The 19,638-nt window shown below is 44.9% G+C and overlaps 2 protein-coding genes and 1 pseudogene across 5 annotated transcripts in view; 2 read left to right on the plus strand and 1 right to left on the minus strand.

Moving 5' to 3' along the window:
• The window catches only part of LOC120723004, a 44,799-nt pseudogene extending 43,317 nt beyond the window's left edge, over window positions 1-1,482 (plus strand).
• Window positions 1,483-5,975: 4,493 nt separating this feature from the next.
• On the minus strand, window positions 5,976-10,107 carry LOC120723008 (hydroxycarboxylic acid receptor 2-like). Of its 2 annotated transcripts, XM_040014235.1 has the most exons (3): window positions 9,285-10,107; window positions 7,976-8,548; window positions 5,976-6,704 (listed from the first exon to the last, which is right to left on the minus strand). In XM_040014235.1, the coding sequence occupies exons 2-3, from the start codon at window positions 8,366-8,368 to the stop codon at window positions 6,018-6,020; spliced, it is 1,080 nt and encodes a 359-aa protein (XP_039870169.1). In that variant the 5' UTR covers window positions 8,369-8,548; window positions 9,285-10,107; the 3' UTR covers window positions 5,976-6,017. The 2 variants fall into 2 exon arrangements, with proteins under 2 accessions (XP_039870169.1, XP_039870168.1); XM_040014234.1 differs by having other exon boundaries at window positions 7,976-10,107.
• A 2,879-nt stretch (window positions 10,108-12,986) lies between these two features.
• stxbp4 (syntaxin binding protein 4) overlaps window positions 12,987-19,638 on the plus strand; it is a 57,564-nt gene continuing 50,912 nt past the window's right edge. The window contains exon 1 of one of the 3 annotated variants that reach the window (XM_040014229.1): window positions 12,987-13,378. In XM_040014229.1, the coding sequence (XP_039870163.1) occupies window positions 13,323-13,378 (56 nt within the window). In that variant the 5' untranslated portion in view covers window positions 12,987-13,322. The remainder of the gene's footprint in view (window positions 13,379-19,638) is intronic. The other 2 variants (XM_040014228.1, XM_040014231.1) reach the window with 2 other exon arrangements.

Consider the following 19,638-nt stretch of genomic DNA (forward strand, 5'->3'; position numbering starts at 1 on the left):
GGTGGCACGGTGGTTAGCACTGTTGCCGCACAGCAAGAAGGTCCTGAGTTCAATTCCACCATCAGGCCGGGGTCTTTCTGTGTGGAGTTTGCATGTTCTCCCCGTGTTTGCATGGGTTCCCTCCGGGTACTCTGGCTTCCTCCCACCGTCCAAAGACATGCAGCTTGTGGGGATAGGTTAATTGATTAATCCAAATTGTCCATAGGAGTGAATGTGAGTGCGAATGGTTGTCTGTCCCTGTGTGTTGGCCCTGCGACAGACTGGTGACCTGTCCAACATGTACCCCGCATCTCGCCCTATGACAGCTGGGATAGGCTCCATCCAGCCCCCCCCGTCCCCCCGCCCCCCGCGACCCTGAAAAGGATAAGCGGAAGCGAATGGATGAATTAATGAATTAGAAGGTGACAAACGGAGAGTGGCAGTCGTATCCCAACCATCCTGAGAGATTTGAAGTTTGGCCTCACTTTCTGTGCAGAGAGGCTCTGACTGGGCACCATTACTGGGAGGTAGAACTGAATATGAATAAAGGTGCAGATGCTGTTGCTGCTGTTTGCTACAGAAAATTAGAGAGAAAGGGAAAAGGTAGACTGACTGGGTTCGGGTGGAATAACATCTCCTGGTCTTTGGGCTTTAAATGGGACCCAGACCCAACTTACTATGCAGAGCATGATAGTATGACCACTAATCACCCACTTCCACCTTCTGGCTGCCCCAGACTGGGAGTGTTTCTGGATTGGCCTGCAGGGACTCTGTCCTACTACACAGTCTCATTTAATAAACTGAGTCACATTCACACCTTCAGGACCAAATTCTCTGAGCCTGTTGTTCCAGCCTTCAAGGTCTGGAACAAAAACAGCTCCATGTTGCTCTGTCTTTAAACTTGATGCCACATAATTCAGTTCAGCTTTTTACACCAGAGCTGTATAAATGTGCCATCATGTCGGTCACATTTAGTTATTTAATTTATGACAACCAATCAGCCTGTATGATCACAGCTAACAGACGCTTAGAGCATCTTTTCCAGAAAAAAACCCAGATTGTTTTTGCTAGATATATTTGGATTTGTGTTCACATAAATGGGGCCCCACATTAACCTCCGAAGACCCGAACTCTTTCATTTTGCATGCATTTTTAATTCCTCTTTCCTATTTGGGACCTGATGAATGTAACAAATAATAATAATAATAATTATTATTATTACCTGATTCTTTTTTGTTTTACCTGATTTTTGTTTCTGAGAAAAGTGAGATCTACATATGAGGACATTAGTGATGGTAAATTCGATTCTTTTTACTGAATCGCTCACCAAAGTGAATCGGGTTTCTTGAGTCATTTGAGTCACTGAGTCAGTTGACCAGAGAGTGCAAAAATGTATATTTTCACTCAAACTTAATTTGTTTCTCTTTTAATGTACATCCTACTGTTTAGATGAATGATTGTAAAATAAAACAACTATTTTCTTTAAAGCAACAAAAATGCTAAAGGGAACATTTATTTATTTGTATTTTATTTTATTGGTATTTTCCTTAATTGTGTCAAATATATATTTTCTCATCTAAATGTGCACTGAGCTGTGAGCCAGGGGGCGGTAAAGTGCCTTAACATTGGTTGCCAACCAAGAAGAAGAAGAAGAAGTAGCTGTGAAGTGACAGTGAGCCAGGAGGGAGGGGGTGAGTGAGTGATTCGTAACAGGAAGGGAGGGGGTGAGTGAGTGAGTGAGTGATTCGTTCAACTCGTTTGAGTTGTGAGCCAGGAGGGAGGGGGTTAGAGAGTCCTGAGTGATTCGCTTATGCTATGATTCAGCACAGCAAGGGAGGGGGTGAGTAACTCAAATGTGCTGTTAGCATGTTAGCTGAGAGATGCTACTGTGAACCAAGGAGCTATTGTCTTGATGTGAGCTTCTACTCAGGGTTTTTTCTTCCAGTTCAGAGCAGGAATGTTTTTGTTAAGAAACTGGCTGAAACTGGGATGAGTCAGTGAGTCAGTTGCGCTTGTGAATCATGATTCACGAGTCAGTAAAGTGATTCTCGAGTATTGAACGATTTGTTCACGAATCGAACATCACCAGAGGACATTTGTTTAAAACTTCGATAGAACAGTGGCACTATAATGTCCTTGTAAGTGGATATCAGGCCCTTGTAGAGCCATATATAGTATTCTGGTCTAGACAACCCAAAATGTGATGTCCACATATGTGGATGCCAGGTCGTAGGAGATTAAGGCCTCACCTGCAGATTTCCATGGTTTCCTGCATGAAGCAGCTTTTGTGTTGTGTTGTTTGACCCTCAGATTGATTGAAGTGATCCTTTTCTCTTTTTGTCATTTATTCTTTCAGTGATCCTGCAGTTTAATCCTGATTAAAGCCTTTAAATAGTTCATGATTTGTTAATTCAAGCTTTTTTTTTCTTGGTGATGGTTTGATGGGATTCAGATTTTTATTTGCATTTTTTCCTTCCTGAGATTAGAATAAGTGGAAGTTAAAATAATTTGTCTGATGTTTTCTTTTTAACTTGTTGCGTTTGATCAGCTGATGAATTAGAAGACATTTATTCCATTGTTGTATATTTGAAGAAGTTTTTATTGTTGTGGCTGACTTTTCATATATCATTCTAAAATAAATGGTCTTTGTTGATAGTTTGATTGATATTCAGACATTTGACTTGCGCCACAAATTTTCCATGTAAATTTGTTTAATTTCAATAAAGTTAAGAAAAAACTAAACAAATGATTTGAATGCATTTATTTCATGTACCCTCATTTTTTAGATCTCTTAGATCAAGTGATCTTTTGCTTTTACCCATACCTAGGTCGAGGCTGGTTCATAGAGGTGATCGAGCATTTGCAGTCGTAGCGCCTAAGCTGTGGAATAATTTACCCCTATACATCAGACAGGCTCCCACTGTCAATCTTTTTCAATCTTATCTTAAAATGCATTTTTATTTACTGGCTTTTAATACAGCATAAGAGTTATTTGTTATTAGAGATGGCACGAGGAGGTCGACTAAGCCGCAGCTTGAACAGATGTGCATGAGCCTGTTCCCTTTGCTCTTGAAACGTTCGTGTGAGAGTAACACCATTCATGTTATCACAGCATTATGTAAATACTCAAAACCATTAACTTCCATTCTCTGTTGACTGTTTTGACTTTTTTCTTCTTCCTCTCCTCAGGAACTCTCTGCAGGAGGGGGAGACACAGGAGAGGTGGAGGAAGATCTCAGCCTGGGCGTCTATTGTCTCATGTAGTCTGGAAGATGAATGGATGGTGGGGTGGGTGCAGTTTTCTCTGTGGTGGGGTTGGGTGGACTGTCCCGGGCTCTGTGGGGCCGGGGGGCGCTGCTGCGCTGGGCCCCGGTCTGGATGGGCCTGGGCCCCCTTTCCCTGGCGGGTCGCGGAGTATGGGAGTGCCTACTGGGGTCAGCGGGGGAGCTGGCCCCAGGGAGGGGTCACCTGCCCCTCCCTTCCTTCCCTCCCCATCTCCAGCTGCCTCCCTCTTCCCGCTCCACCACAACCACCCACACATGTAGGGCCTTGGAGTAGGGGTATGTCATCAGGGTGCAGAGGAGGCTACCCCCCCCCCTCTGTCCCCTTCTGGCTGCCTCTGCCTCAATTTTATCCCACAACTTAGACATTCACATTACTCACACTCTCATTACGCATACATATAGGATCTTGGGGGTGGGCACGATACACGGAGTCCAAATTATCATCAGGGTGTACACCCCACCCCTGGCGTCGTTGCCCACCTCTCAATTTTGAATACACGTAGACATTGAGGGCTATCAGGAGGGACTATGTGCTTACCTGCTGCTCTCTGGCAGGTAGCTCCATGCCCTCCTGGGTTTTAATTGCACCTTAGAACACACATGCATCAGCACTACAATGAGCGGGTGGAGGGAGGTTTGGAGTCTTCTCTCACCCCCGTTCTCTGCGGCCTGCTGGAGCGGGGGGGCTAGGAGGAGGAGTTGGCCGTCCGACTGCGGTCTGGAGTGTGGGGCCTCCCTGCTGCTACGGAGTCGGGGCGGTCTGCCTCTCCCCACCGCAGGGAAAAGGGTAACACCACCTGGGTCTGGGTGCAGTTCCCCCCTCCAGGGGCAAGGGTACCTAGACCCGGTTCGTAGAGTACGCTTGGGGAGTGTGACCGTGTGTACAGCGTCTCTTTATGTCTGTCTCCATGTTGGTTGAGTGTGGAGTAAGTGCATATGAGAGCATGAGGGTGGGGATGGATGTTTGTGTCTGTGTGTGCCTGTATGTCTGTGTCTATATGTCAGGTTGGGTATCAGACGCCACCTCTCTGGGGACATCTCAGGCCCTCCAAGGTTTGGAGGCCTATCTCCACCCACCACCACTTCCCCTGCCAGTGGCGGACTCCCTCAGGTGTCGGTGCGTTGGTGGTTCTTTGTGTCTGGGGGTGGGCGTCCGGGTACACACCGGCTCACTCCTTGGCGGCCGCTTATTGGGGCCTGGAGCCTGGGGCTCGCTCGGGCCACTTCGGAGGTGGGGTGCCCCCGGCCTCTCGGCCTGGGGCTCGGTCACTCAGGCACAGCTGGCTGCCGGCGGAGCTCACGGGCGCGTCACTGCAACTCCCCCTGGCTTCTGCTCCGCGGCTGCTGAGTGAGCCCTCATCTGGGACTCTCCTCAGCTCTTACTGGGACAGTGGCGCGGCTGCCCCTCTGTTGGTCTTCCTTGGTCTCTTGTGTTCTGGGGGCCTCTGGATGTCTGGAGTTTTGATCTCCTCCATACCTGCTTCATGCTCTGGAGGACGGGGCTGTGGCTCCCCACACTCCCTAGCAGATCGTTACATGGAGAAACCTTTGGAATGCAAGCATGCTGATCCACACAGGTATGCACACAGGTGTACACACGGGTATTCACAGACGCGGACTACAGCTTTCTTGGCTGCTGCCTCAAAGCACATTGTGCGCTGTCTATCTTGCGTGCTGCACAATATCGTTTATTATTTAGTATCTACTGATATCTACTGCTAGCTAGTTTATTGTGATGGTGCCGTTTTTTTTATTTATTATGTTGCTCTTTGTTGTTTGCTTTCTCTTCTGTTTTTTTTTCTCCATACAGGTGACCCAGGAGTTTTGTTCTTTTTTTTTTTTTTTTCTTTTTTTTCCTTTTTTTTCTTCCCCCCTTTCTCACCGTCTCTTCTCCCATTTGGTTTTCTTTCTCTCCCTCTCTTTCTTTCATTCTTTCTCCCTGTCCTATCCTCCAGTCATGTCTGTCCCGTTTGTAGCAACTAAAAGTAAAATAAATTCATAATTATAATAAAGATCAATCAAATGGACCAATATGGCAAGGCCATGACGATCCACTTGGTAAAATAAATCCGCTTGGCATCTTTCTTGGCCTTAAGACAACAATTCTGATGGCTATAGATCCAAACGGGACACAAAAAAAAAGAAAAAAAAAAAGAGATGGCACGATACCACTTTTTTTATTTCCGAAACTGATACCGATATCATAAATTTGGATATCTGCCAATATCCGATATAGTGTATTTTTTAAAATACCTAAAAGAAATTTACTGAATATACCTTTAATTCAATTTAAACTGGTAAATTATAGAAACATTTTAAGCTGACTTATGCACAGAGACCAAAACAGTTTCAGTATCAGGCTGTAAACATATTTTCTTCTGCTGCAGTTTAGCATGGTACTCTATAGGGACTGGCTCACTGCTGGAGCCTCTGCTGGATGTCAGAGGAACTGCAGGTTTTGAGATCTCAGCGATGGTTTTTTATTTCTGTTTTTAAAATAATTTATTTAATCAAAATAAAAAAATATAAAAAACAAAAGACAAGGCTTAAAACTTACATTTAAAGAGTTCAACAGGAAAAATATTTCAAACTTGACTGAATATATGTTTACATGGTTATGCGACAGATTTTCAGATTCATCATAAAACAAGCCAAAGATATAACTTTATGCAAAATTATACAAAAATAAAGGAAATCAGAGCAGGGAAAAGGTTTCACTTCTTTGATTAGTCTTTATTAGCAAGGAGCAGTTTACTATTTCGCCTCGCTTCCTCTATCAGTCCTCATGGATTTCATCTCCTCCTGGGTGGTCGACTGAGTTCCCGAAGAAGACGTCTTGTTGTCCTCGGCGTCCTGCCCACAGCACAGTGCACAGGGCAGCGCACCCACCAGGGCCTTCCTGAACATGGAGCTGGAGAAGATGTAGATGATGGGATCCAAGGCCGAGTTCAGGAAGTTCAACCCCAGAGACACGATGCTGAGCTGGGTGAATCTGTAGAAGCTGGTGCAGTCCCACGGGCGGTACGAGCGGATGATCCACACTCCGATGGTTGTCACCGTGGTGGGCAGAAAGCATACCATGAATACTGTGACGATGGCGATGCACACTCGCATCGCCTTGTGCACTTTGTCGGGTTTGCCCATACGTCGTTCCTTCAGGAAGCTGGAGATCCGGATGGAGCAGAACAGCAGCATGGCCATCGGGAAGATGAACTCCAGCACGGTGAGGATGCGATGCATGGCCACCAGGATGATGATGGCTCGCGACGCCTCTTTGTAAGACGTGAAGAAGAAGCACTGGGTTGTGTTGCCGCTGCCCTTGATGTGGTTGTAAGCCAGCATAGGAACCCGGGGCGTGATGACCAGCAGCCAGACAAACAGCGACACGAACACCGCCTGTCGCTTGGTCATGCGGTTGAAGCGGTGGTGAGGATGGACCACCTGGAAGAAAACAGCACTGATGATACTGGTTCTGAAACTTCCACCTGAATACAATTATCTGGATAAACAAGTAGGAACTGTTGTTTCTGTTCTACATCATCTAGTTTGGGGTCTCCTCCAGTAGACACACAAAAAAATCAGATTTGGGATTAAATTACAAACTAGCTCAACATTTCTCTCGCCAGTTGGTAGACCCACACCTGAAGTTATTTTGGCACACCCTGCACCGTCACCTGATGGGTTTTTCCTGGGTTTTAGGGGCAGAAGAACATCAAAACATGTTCCTGTTTTCGATGTGTCGGGATAGTGCCAAAACTAAAGCAGCAGGCACGGCTGGCTGCCGGCGAAGCTCACGGGCACGTCACTGCAACTCCCCCTGGCTTCTGCTCCGCGGCTGCTGAGTGAGCCCTCATCTGGGACTCTCCTCAGCTCTTTCTGGGATAGTGGCGCGGCTGCCCCTCTGTTGGTCTTCCTTGGTCTCTTGTGTTCTGGGGGCCTCTGGATGTCTGGAGTTTTGATCTCCTCCATACCTGCTTCATGCCCTGGAGGACGGGGCTGTGGCCCCCCCACACCCTCTAGCAGATCATTACATGAAGGAACCTTTTAAAAACAAGCGCGTCCATGCTCACAGGTGTACACACGGGTGATCACACCCACAAACTACACCCTTTTTGGCTCCTACCTCAAAGCACACTGTGTTCTGTTGATCTTATGTGCTGCACAATAATGTTTAATATTTAGTATTTACTGTCATATTCCCATATATCATTGTGATGCTGTTTATTCTATTACTCTTGTTCTCTTCTGCTTGTTTTCTTTTTTCTTTCTCAGCAGGTGATCCAGGTGATTGATATATGCATTTTTTTTTCTGCTCATTCTGTTGGTTTTTGTCTTTTGCCCTTCTCCCCCGTCCCTCTTCTCAGCTGTTTCTCTTTCCCTCTTTCTTTCTCCCCTTCTTTCCCCCAGTCAAGTCTGTCCCGTATTCAGTAAGTGAAAATAAAATAAACAATAAAAGTTGAATCAAATGGACCATTACAGCAAGGCTGGGATGGTCAATTTGGTAAAGTAAATCCGTTGGGCATCTTTCTTTGCCTTTAGACAACAATTCTGATGGCAAAAGAGCCAAACGGGACAGGCAAAAAAAAAAAAAAAAAAAAAAAAGAAATGCAGTCAGAGGTTTGTTCTCTTTACCAGGAATGTGGCCCAACGAGGTGCAACAAAAAACTTTGTTAAGCATTTTTACAACTCCATCACCACGAGGACTCTCTCACCTTAAAGTAGCGATAAATTGCCACCACGGTCATGAGTGCGATGCTCGCCGAGCGGTTGGAAAACATCAGGAAGAGGTTGATCCGACACATGCCGTCTCCAAACACCCAGTGACTCCTGAGCAAGGCGTCGATCCTCAGAGGTAGACTCACTAGAGCGAGGAAGTCTGCGATAACCAGGTTGAAGAGGAAGAGGCTGTTGGGGTTCCACGCCTTCAGTTTGAAGCAGAAGATCCACAGAGCGACCAGGTTTCCCAGCAGCCCCAGAATGACGTCGATGATGAGGACGGGTGGCATGATCTTACCTTCCAGCCCAATACCGACAGGTGGGCAGCCACCATCGGCAGTGGGGGTGGTGAGGTTTGAGGCGGTGGTGAAGTTTGGCTCTGAGGTCATTTTGGTGACTCGGGCAGAAAGTCCTTGAAATTTATTGAGGATTATTCTTAAGTTTGACTGTTAAAAATATCTGTGGGTTTGGTGGTTAAATCTGAGCGAGGGGGAAAGTCTGTGTGACCACACCTTGGAAAGTTTCCAAACTCTTGAAATTTGAAGCTTCCTCTTGTTCTTCCTTTTTTTCTGTTTTAAAACAGCAGAATTTAGATTTTTATCAAAGATGACATGAATCACTTCCACTCTTTCACAAGTCCTGGACATGCTGGGATCCAAAATATTAAACAAACAGAAGAAAGACCTAAAAAATGTTTAATTAAGTCAAAATACTTTCTTTTACAGTGAAACAACAAATGACAAAGTTCACAAGTTAGAGTCAAATGTCAATCAAATACATTCTCACGTCTGTGATATTCTTTTCAATATTCTTGATATTTATAATTGACTGATTTGTTTATTTTAGTGCAATTTCTTAAATTTGTAAACAATGTAACATATTATTAAAATAGCTGAGTCTGTTACTGTTACTGTCTTGGAGCAACTGTAACCTACACAGTTTCCTTAAGGATTAATAAAGTATTCTGATTATGATTTAACAAAGAAGTGTGCCATTACGGTGTTATTGTGCCATATAATATTCAATCAACATGAAGTTTTAATGGCCTGAAGTTCCCAGCTACAGGATTCAGTTATTAAATTTCAATAAACACAGATAGCTCTATCATAGCATCACAGCTGTTCCAGGAAAAATAAACATTTTTAAAAATATGCATGGAAGGATATTTATTTTTAGTTTACATGTGGCACTTTTAAGGAGTTTACACTGAGAATATATGTCAGCACACGCGGATTAAACAGGCCTGTGTATGTTTCCACATCTGATCCAGAGAATCAGAGGAGATTAGATGAATCCAATACTCACCAGTCCCGACGCGAGACGTTCATTCATAAAGTGTCCGAGGAGGAATGATCTTTGTCGGGTATTTATGTCTCCCGCGAGAGGATCTTCCTCGTCAGCCCGTTGCCCCACAGAGGCTGGTACAGAGTGTGAACGAAGTCAGAGTCAAAAACATTTCACAACACATTTCACAAACTGAGGGGCCGAGGAAAACTACTCAGCCAAGAGTGCTACCAGTAACATGACATACTTTAGCACCAGCATTTAAGTGGTTATACAAATATTTAGATTTTACAGGGAATCCTTTCCAGGCGTCCAAGTTACTGAAAACTTTACAGCCTATTCTGCTTTTCACTGCTTTACTGCTCTTTATTATTCTCTGAGACTCCACCAGAGCTGCTTTCCATGATTCTGACCTCATGATGTTGTTATAAAGTTAGATATATATTAAAAAGCTTTGTTTATACGTGACCACGAGCACTTCCTTGACCCGTGAATCTGCGCTCATAAACAGTCCAGGTTTGTTAATAGTTTGCTTGGTTACCATGGAACCAGGTAACGAACAGACCTCTGTGGTTTTAGCTCGCGTGTTTCTGGGTTAGAGGTCATCACATTTACTGATATTCTCGCCGGCCAATGTCTTTGATGCGTCATTGCTGACGACCTGAGGGTGAAACTTGTTTCCTTCTGTGGGGACAAACACGATGAAGAATGAGGAAGTGTTGAAATCTCGGTGTTTCTGTTGAGCTGTGGGTTGGCCTGATCCACAGAGGTGTGGGGTTTCTAAGACTGTTTTCTCCTGCTTTACACTTCCTGTGACTCACACAGATGAGTGTTTGATTGCATAAATATCAGCTAAACTTTAGAAATGAACCCTGACAGCTCAGAACTGGAAATATTTCATATTACATTAAAGAACTAACTAAAAACTGTTCAGTTACTCACCAGCACCAGAGGTTAATAGTAATAATAAGATTCAGAGTTTAGCTGAAAATAAAAGATGACTCAGCTGCTGCTCAAACAGAAACTGATAATAAAGCTGTAAAATCATAAAGGAAAGATGGTGAAGCTCTAAAACACTCGTGTCTTTTTCTGTTGTCTCAGTGAACTCGCCTGTAAAGAGCAGCATTAAAAATGACTCCAAGCTTTCAGTCTCAGTGAAAACAAAGACGCTGGACGTTAAAGAGTTCATAACAAATCTGAAATTTAAGCACATCATAATTAATTATTAATGCTTTATTTAACCAGGAAAGACCCACTGAGATTTAAAATCTTATTTACAAGGTGACCTGAAAAAAACTAAATTTATAAATTATGAAACATCATTGATCACAAAAATCTAAATAAAAAGTTCAACGGTGTCACCAAATAATTCAACAAACAACACATTTGCATGCAGATCTTTGAGTGTTTAAAATATTAAGCATTTGTTTAAACAGACTCAGAGAAACAAGATCCTTGTAAAGGATCCTTATAAATTTATATCTGGAAGATCTGCTGCAGATCCTTTATAAATGAGAACATCCTAATGGTTTAATGTTCCCACTGATAAGACTTCACTCAAAAGACAAATCTGAATTTCGGTTTCAGTTTTTTTTCCAACTTGTCATGGTCCAGGGTCCCAGCGTTCTCAGTTCTCTGGTGTTTTTGTCGTTTTGTTCACTTTGTTAGTCTAAGGTTATTCTGTAGTACCTAGGTTGTTCTGTTTAGCTTTTCCTCCTTGTGTCGTGGCCCTCTGAGTGTCTGTTTGTGCTTATGTGAGTTCTTGTGCCTTGTTTCCCCTCCTTGTGTTTTACCTCGCCATGTTTATCTGTTTCCCAGCCCGTCATGTCTGCTTTCTCTCTCCCTCGTGTTCCCTCCCTTCCTCTCGTCTGCCTCTCCTCCTGTCCGGCATCATGTTCCTCTGTTTCCTGTTTTATTGTGAAGGGCTCATGTTTCCATGTTCATCACGTTCATGACACCAACTGTTTGATATGAGACTTGGAGGGAGGAGAGAGAATCACCAGTCAAGAGTTAGATACCAAATCAGTCTTCCAACCGCGAAGAGCTGTGATAGATGGAAAAGTCAAAGAATTTAATTTAGTGTTGGAAACAACATGTATTTATTTTTTTGCATTGAAAAGTAATTTTGAACAGCACAAAGTTTGCTGAACAGTATTAAATGATTGTTGGAGCTGAGGTGTGGAATACATCACAGTGTCGTCGGCATAAAAATGGAAATTAGTGTTCGATACTCCTTGATCAACATTATAATATCAGGTGAATAATAATGGCCCCAGGACTGAACCCTGGGAATCACATCAAGGAAGCAAGATCAAAAAATGATCAGACCTCAAAAAGACGTAGATAATGGGCAGTTACAATGTAATAATAATTTAGGGCTTGGTTTTAAAAAAAATTTATATATTTGTAGCAATGACACAGTGTGTTACATACATTATGTCCATCCATCCATCTTCTTCTGCTTATCCGAGGCCGGGTCGCGGGGGCAGCAGCCTAAGCAGAGAGGCCCAGACCTCCCTCTCCCCAGCCACCTCCTCCAGCTTATCCGGCGTTCCCAGGCCAGTTCCCAGGCCAGCTAAGAGATATAATCTCTCCAGCGTGTCCTAGGTCTGCCCCGGGGCCTCCTCCCGGTGGGACATGCTCGGAACACCTCACCCAGGAGGCACCAGGAGGCATCCTTGTCAGCTGCCCAAACCACCTCAGCTGACTCCTTTCGATGTGGAGGAGCAGCGGCTCTACTCTGAGCCCCTCCCGGATGGCCGAACTTCTCACCCTATTTCACCCTTCGGAGGAAGCTCATTTCCGCCGCTTGTATTTGCGATCTCATTCTTCGGTCACTACCCACAGCTCATGGCCATAGGTGAGGGTAGGGACGTAGATCGACCGGTAAATTGAGAGATTCGCTTTTACACTCAGCTCTCTCCTCCACAATAGACCGGTACCAATCCTTCTGTCAATCTCCGGCTCCCTTCTCCTGTCACTCTTCAACAAGACCCTGAGATACTTGAACTCCTCCACTCGTCCCGGGACGAGACCCTGACCCGGAGTGGGCACTCCACCCTTTTCCGGCTGAGAACCATGGCCTCAGATTTGGAGGTGCTGATCCTCATTCCCGCTGCTTCACACTCGGCTGCGAACCGTTCCAGTGCCAGCTGGAGGCCTTCACCCGATGAAGCCAACAGAACCACATCATCCGCGCAAAGCAGAGATGAGATTCTGAGACCACCCAAGTGAAAACCCTCCGCCACTTGGCTGCGCCTAGAAATCCTGTCCATAAAACTTATGAACAGAATCGGTGACAAAGGGCAGCCCTGGCTTCAATGCTAAGTTGTTTGTCAGTGATAAATGTGTTGAGTCATGGATTATACCCAAATATGAAAAAAGTCCATCTTGGGCAACAAACTACATACATTTAAAAGGAGAAGTCCAGTCTTTGCTCTAAAGTCATGATGTGAGTATCAGGCTCAGCAGAGTCGCTGTTCATCAGCTGGGAATGGGACAGTAAGCACGCCTGACACTTTGGTTTGATGTAAGCAGCTCGCACTGCTGATATTACAGCTGAAGGAAGCTAACGAGTACTGGGCCTAGATTTCAGCTGCAGTGGTGTAAAGAGTTCAAACTTTGTGATGATGTATGAACCAGGAGACCATCCCAACCAGTCTCCAAATGTGAGCCTGAACTGAACTTCCTGCCTCTGCTTACAGGTGATCTTCACCCACAGAGGCTACATTTCAACACATTTAATCTCCTGTTTAATGCTCTCATCCTGCAGCTGAAGGAAACTTTAAAGTTTGGTGTGTGTGTGTGTGTGTGTGTGTGAGGGACGGGTATCAGCACGGATTAGTGAGTAAAGGTAAGCGTGTCTCTCCCTGTCTAGGCGGATTTCCATTCCTCTCCTCTCTGTGCGGTCACACACACCGTCCCGGTTTGAACCGCCGCCGCCGTCTCTTCTCATCTCATCGTCTCCTCCTCTCAGCCGCCCGTCTCGCTCCTGTTTTTTTTCTTCGTGTGTGTGTTTGTGTGAGAGCTCTTTATTTGTTTGTCTGAGGCCATCGTGCGATGCCATTCCTCCCCCAGGACGCTGAGCGATTCGATGGGCTGTCTCTACTCTACTGGTAAGCTAATTCTTCCTCTGCTCCTCCTCCATCCTCTTTCTCTCTTTGTTTTAATGGAGAAACTTGTCTCCTGTACATGCTTCAGTGCTTTTGTTTTTCTGCCTCGCTCTCTGCTCATGTGGGTCGCAGACTTCAGAGGTGAAGCAGGTTTACAGGCTGTTTGGCGCCAGATGCCGCGGAGTTTAAGTCCACATGCTTGTACGCAGTTCTGGGTCAGAGACGCTTTAAAGGACAGTGCAGCGCTCGCTGCTCCGCGCGGATTTCCATTCTTATTCTATTGTTTTGCCTTCCACCAGATTTTAGTGGCACATACTTTTTTTACTCCAGTGCTCTGATTTACTCATGTTGCACCTGAAGGTCACACATTTCAGATAAAACAGTGCTGCTGTCGTCGGGTGAAAGAGCAGAATGAACTCTTAGCTTATGAGAACCAAAGTTTGGCTGCAAGTACAGATGATTTAATCCTGTAATTTAATTTTAATTTTTTTATTCCTGTGAATTTTCTCTGTTGTTGTTACTCGTCTTTGCATCGCTTTGCATGCATGAAAGCTTTCGATAGGCCAAGTTAGAACTGCACAGTTTAACAAAACGTGCACAGCCGAGATGCTCAGACCAGAGAATTTATTCTAAAATGAACAAACTAATAGCTGCACGGACTCTGAGATTATGGGCTGCTACTATAAAATAGTCCATCTCTGACCACCATCTCTCAGGTCACAGACCTACAACTTAACACGTCATCAGCCCTCCAAAAAGACAGCTGCTTGATTGTAGGAAAACAATCATATCATCTGTAGTTGTGGAAGGATAATTTAAATTAAAGGCATTAAAAGTTGACATAGGGTCAGGAATTAGTCCGGACCTCCTGCCGGTTTACCTCCGCAGTGGGGTGAAGAGAGGTACAGGGATCAGCACACTCACGTGCCTCAGGATCAGTCCTTATGTAATGTTTTTCTACTCTAACTGATCCTTACTACTTCTCTCACGCACATTTGAATCGATGTTTTGTCTAAAACATGCAGGCACACATTCACAGTCACAGTGCGATGAGTCCATCAGGGTTCAGTGTCTGGCCCAAGGGCACTTTGGCATGCTGACTGGAGCATTGAGGGATCCAACCACCAAACCCTGAGTGACCCTGATGAAAAGGCATCCAGTGACAGTCGTTCCATGGTTTCACCTCCAGAACGCTTTGGTTTTGCCTCCTCTGCATGAATGTTATGAACCTCTGTTATTTTAGCTGGAACTGAAATAAACAACAACCACGTTCTGGGTTTAGAAAGAGATAAAAATCCACGGCTGCAAAGGGACCTGCTGCTGATGGACAGACTAGCCAGGTTAGGCGTAAACACATGCATGGATATCACCATCAGATTGACTGATGGTTTATTGCAGGAATGTACTCAACAGCAACACGTTGCAGTGGTAGTTTCTGTGTCATCTCATCAGTCTATCAGGGGGTTGTGGAGGAGTTTTGCTCCACTCTTCTTTGCGGTGTTGCTTCGTTTCATTCAGGTTTGCAGCATTCATTCATGCACAGCTCTCTGAGCTCTGCAGCAGCTCCATTCTTTTCTTTTTCAGTTGTTCTGTTGGAGATCTGCTGCGGTCCTGTTGATGACCCAGTTTGGTCCAAGTTTCAGCTGTGGGACAGATGGCCTCACACTGGCTCTAGATTACTTTGGTATACAGAGAAGTTTACGGTGCACTCAGATCATCATCCCTCCACCACCGTGCTCATGGTCGTATGAGGTTTGGTTTCATCCAAGCATGCTGCTGTGCATTAAGGACAAACAACTCCACTCTGGTCTTGTTCACTGCAGAAGTCTTTGCTTTGTTCAGACACAGCTTTACAGATGTAAAGAACTTCTGCTGCAGTTCTGTGGAAACCTTCTGCTTCAGTCATCTGAGCATCTTTAACCTCCTAGGACCTGGCGTCCACATATGTGGACATCACATTTTGGGTTGTCTAGACCAAAATACTAAATTTTGCTCTACAAGGACCTACGAGGACATTACACTGCCTCTGTTTTATCAAAATTTAAAACAAATATCCTCATATGTGGCTCTCATTTTTCTTAGAAACAAAAATTGGTTTAAAAAAAAAATTTGGTGATTCTTTGTTTTTACATTCATCAGGTCCCAATATGCCCAAATATCAAAGAGAAATTAAAAATGCTGCCATGGAAGAGTTCAGGTCTTAGGAGGTTAAGCAGCTCTAATGTAGACTCACCATTATTATACACGCCATGTTAGGACCAGTGTTAGGGCTACAGAACTGCATTAACTCTCCATGGCACAGATTCAACAAGGTGCTGGAAACATATTGAAGTGTTGAATGTTGGAGAAATCAAAACAGGAGGGTTATGAAGTATTCAGCTCAACTGTATTAAACAGCATGACTCCTGGCAATCAAACAAACACACTCCATGATAAGCATCCCTTACTTCTTTTTATGTACTGGCTATGAATGAGACATGAAAGTGAAATGTGAGCCAGCAGTTCGGGTTTCCTGCACAGCTTCCTGTGTCTGGTAATAATCTGTCAGCGTGTGGATCCATCCCCATCACTCAAGCTGAGGAAAACATCTGCTGCGCTTCACCGCAGGGAGTCTCCTCTTTGTGTTCCCCCTCTCCTGCTTTTATTTGACACTTAAACATACAGAGAAAGACGGCAAACAGACAGGAGCAGATTAAATATGCAAACACCAAACAGTAATCCTCACGCGCTGCAGCTCTCTGCACATTTGCATAGCTCACGGATCAGCGTGCATTTTCATCAGTTTAGACTAAAGAAAATAAGTTATCTGTTCATTTGGCTGCACAGATATTTAACACAACACTGGAAGCAAACATTCAAACCTGAACTCACTTCCTTCTCTTCCTTCATTTTCATGTGATCCTCTCTTTGCTGGAACATTTGAATGAAATTAAATCCTGGCTTTCACAGCTCTTGGGGGAGGTGGGGTGACGCTCAAGCAGCAACTTCAACGGCTGAAAAATGAAGTGAGTGGAATGAGACAGAAACTGCAGTTCTTTTAATGTCCACATAAAGGATGTTCAGCTTTAAATGTCCAGCTTTACAGCAGAAGTTACATCTGAACTTAAACCTTATTGTCCAGCTGAGTTTATTTCCCCAAACTTTAGAGGAGACTTCACTAAGTGGAATTAGTATGTGTGATGAAATCATACAGTGCAAGGATGCAGCTAATCAAGAAGAAGACAAATAAGAATTCGACTGTTTTTACCTTTCAGTTCTCAGTCCTCATTGGTTTTTGGATGAAAAGAAGCATTTTGCTAATGTGACATCTCAGATACAAGTTGGTGTAACTCTCCAGCTGGTTGCTGCAGAGAGGTGCATGGTGCTGCTTTGGTCTCTAGCAGAATCAGCATCACCTGTTGTTCACGTGGAAGAATGATTCACCAAGTGCTAGTGACACTGTGAAAATGCTGACTGGAGACCTTTCACCTTCAAAGTAAAAGTTCCACCTTTGCTGGTTTGCACTGCATGTTTTAAAGCTACACTTTTGCTCAGAGTGTAAATGTTAATATTTTGCAGAAAGGTCTGCATCTTTCATTAAAAACTTCAGCTGATCGCAGCCGTCTGCCTGTGATCAAAGCAGTTGCAAGGAGGTTTTTGGTGCAGCAACCTCTTTGCAACCGATCTCACCCAGCAAGCCTCCTGAAACCATCCACAACCACTGCGGGAACACACGTTTTTCCCAAGTGACCGGAGGTTCCAGGGGTGTAGTCTACTCCTCTGTAGGCCTTAACAGGTGGACAAAGAGCTGATGATGACTGTGAAGGAAGAGCTAGAAGACTTTAACCTACCGTCAGGTAAAACACTCAGTCATCTGTGCCTGTGGACAAAGACCCTGAGGTGGGCTCAGTTAATGTTAAAACTTTGTCAGATGTTGGAACATCTGAAATATGTGCCTCACTTTAGAAGTGAGGGTAAAAGACGTTTTCAGGTGGAGAATATGTGACCAGGCTTCTCTTTAGATATAATTTTATTGTACATGGAATCGATCGCTTTAAACCAGCAACATTAAACTGGTGAATGTTCCATTATTTCATTAATGACCAGTTACTAAAAATAGAAAAAAGTCAGTTAAAACTGTGATACATGGATCTGTTTAATATCTACATAACAGCACAAAACCTCAGGGACATCTCTTTCAGTTTCATTGATGCAGCCAGTAAACTATACTGCAGGTTTAAGTGGAAGGTTTGTTTCTTCTGCAGGTAAAGCTACAGATGAGGTGCGTAGGTGTAGGCGATGGTGGTCTGGAGGCTCTGCAGCGGTGTTAGCGTGTCCTCGCTGGCGCCCGGCCTCTGTGGGATGTTAATCATTTGCGACAGGTCGTGCAGATTATCAGGTATTAAGTGATCAGTTTAATTGCTCCCTTGTGTCCCAGCAGTTGGCTTCGCTGCACATTGTCAGCTGCTGTCGTCTGTTTGTGGGCCTGGGGGAGCTGCTGCTGTCAGGTTACTGATGTGGAAAGGTACGTTTGTTTTACGTGTAGTAGACAAACTCACGATAATGACTCTTCATCGCTGAGCCGGGGGCAGGCGGAAGCCAAAGGTTATGCAGAGTGATAAGATCTGGCAGCGTCTTGCTGTACTGATCCAGGCTTACAGTGAATGCATCAAATACCCAAGTGAGTCTGAGCATTTAGATCTGAGTTCATGCGTGCACTGATGTATTTGACAGGAGAGATTCTCATTGGCCAAAAGAAAAATCCAACTATAAATGAACTATAATGGAAATCTATAAATGGAATAAAACGAGACTCCACACCATCTTTAGGACACAGAATTTCACTGTGCACCAAAACTGGAGCTGTTAGCCGTAAAGCAGCCATATGATTGGACATTTTAACACTGAGTGGCCTTTTTTTTTTTTTTTCCTTTTTTGCCTGTCCCGTTTGGCTCTTTTGCCATCAGAATTATTGTCGAGGCGAGGAAAGATGCACAACGGATTTACTTTACCAAATGGACCATCCCAGCCTTGCCGTAATGGTCCATTTGATTCACCTTTTATTGTTTATTTTATTTTATTTTTACTTGTTAAATACGGGACCGACTGGGGAAAAGAAAGAGGGAAACAAAAACAGGGGGGAAGAGGGACGGGGATAAAGGGCAAAAAACAAAAAAAACAACAAAATAAGCAGACAAAAAAATCCATCTATCAATCACCTGGATCACCTGTTGAGAAAGAAAAAAGAGAAAACAAACAGAAGAAAGAAAAAAAAGAGCAACATAATAGACAACATCACGATAATCTATGTGAATATAACAGTAAATACTAAATATTAAACATTATTGTGCAGCACATAAGATCGACAGCGCACAGTGTGCTTTGAGGTAGGAGCCAAAAAGGGTGTAGTTTGTGTGTGTGAGCACCCGTGTGTACACCTGTGAGCATGGACACGCTTGTTTTTAAAAGGTTCCTTTATGTAATGATCTGCTAGAGGGTGTGGGGGGGCCACAGCCCCGTCCTCCAGGGCATGAAGCAGGTATGGAGGAGATCAAGACTCCAGATATCCAGAGGCCCCCAGAACACAACCAAGGAAGACCAACAGAGGGGCAGCCGCGCCACTATCCCAGAAAGAGCTGAGGAGAGTCCCAGATGAGGGGTCGCTCAGCAGCCGCGGAGCAGAAGCCAGGGGGAGTTGCAGTGACGTGCCCGTGAGCTCCGCCGGCAGCCAGCTGTCCCTGAGTGACCGAGCCCCAGGCCGAGAGGCCGAGGGCACCCCACCCCCTGAAGTGGCCCGAGCGAGCCCCAGGCTCCAGGCCCCGACAAGCAGCCACCAAGGAGTGAGCCGGTGTGTACCTGGACGCCCATCCCCGGACACAAAGAACCACCAACGCACCGATGTCTGACGGCGTCTGCCACCGGCAGGGGAAGTGGTGGTGGGGGGAGATAGGCCTCCAAACCTTAGAGAGCCTGAGATGTCCCCAGAGAGGTGGCGTCTGATACCCAACCTGACATATAGACACAGACATACAGGCACACACAGATACAAACATCCATTCCCACCCTCATGCTCTCATATGCAATTACTCCACACTCACCCAACGTGGAGAAAGACATAGAGAGACACTGTACACACGATCACACTCCCCAAGCGTACTCTACGAACCGGGTCTAGGTACCCTTGCCCCTGGAGGGGGAAACTGCACCCAGACCCAGGTGGTGTTACCCTTTTCCCTGTGGTGGGGAGAAACAGACCGCCCCGACTCCGCAGCAGCAGGGAGGCC

The sequence above is a fragment of the Simochromis diagramma genome, unplaced genomic scaffold (assembly GCF_900408965.1).
Source record: "Simochromis diagramma unplaced genomic scaffold, fSimDia1.1 OVJJ01000669.1, whole genome shotgun sequence".
NCBI classification, from domain to species: domain Eukaryota; kingdom Metazoa; phylum Chordata; class Actinopteri; order Cichliformes; family Cichlidae; genus Simochromis; species Simochromis diagramma.

Excerpts from the sequence above, each read along its gene's own strand:
- LOC120723008 (XM_040014235.1), bottom strand. The coding sequence starts at position 8,368 with ATGACCTCAGAGCCAAACTTCACCACCGCCTCAAACCTCACCACCCCC. Across the intron at positions 6,705-7,975 it reads CAATTTATCGCTACTTTAAG|GTGGTCCATCCTCACCACCG; the intron begins GTGAGAGAGTCC and ends GTTTTCTTCCAG.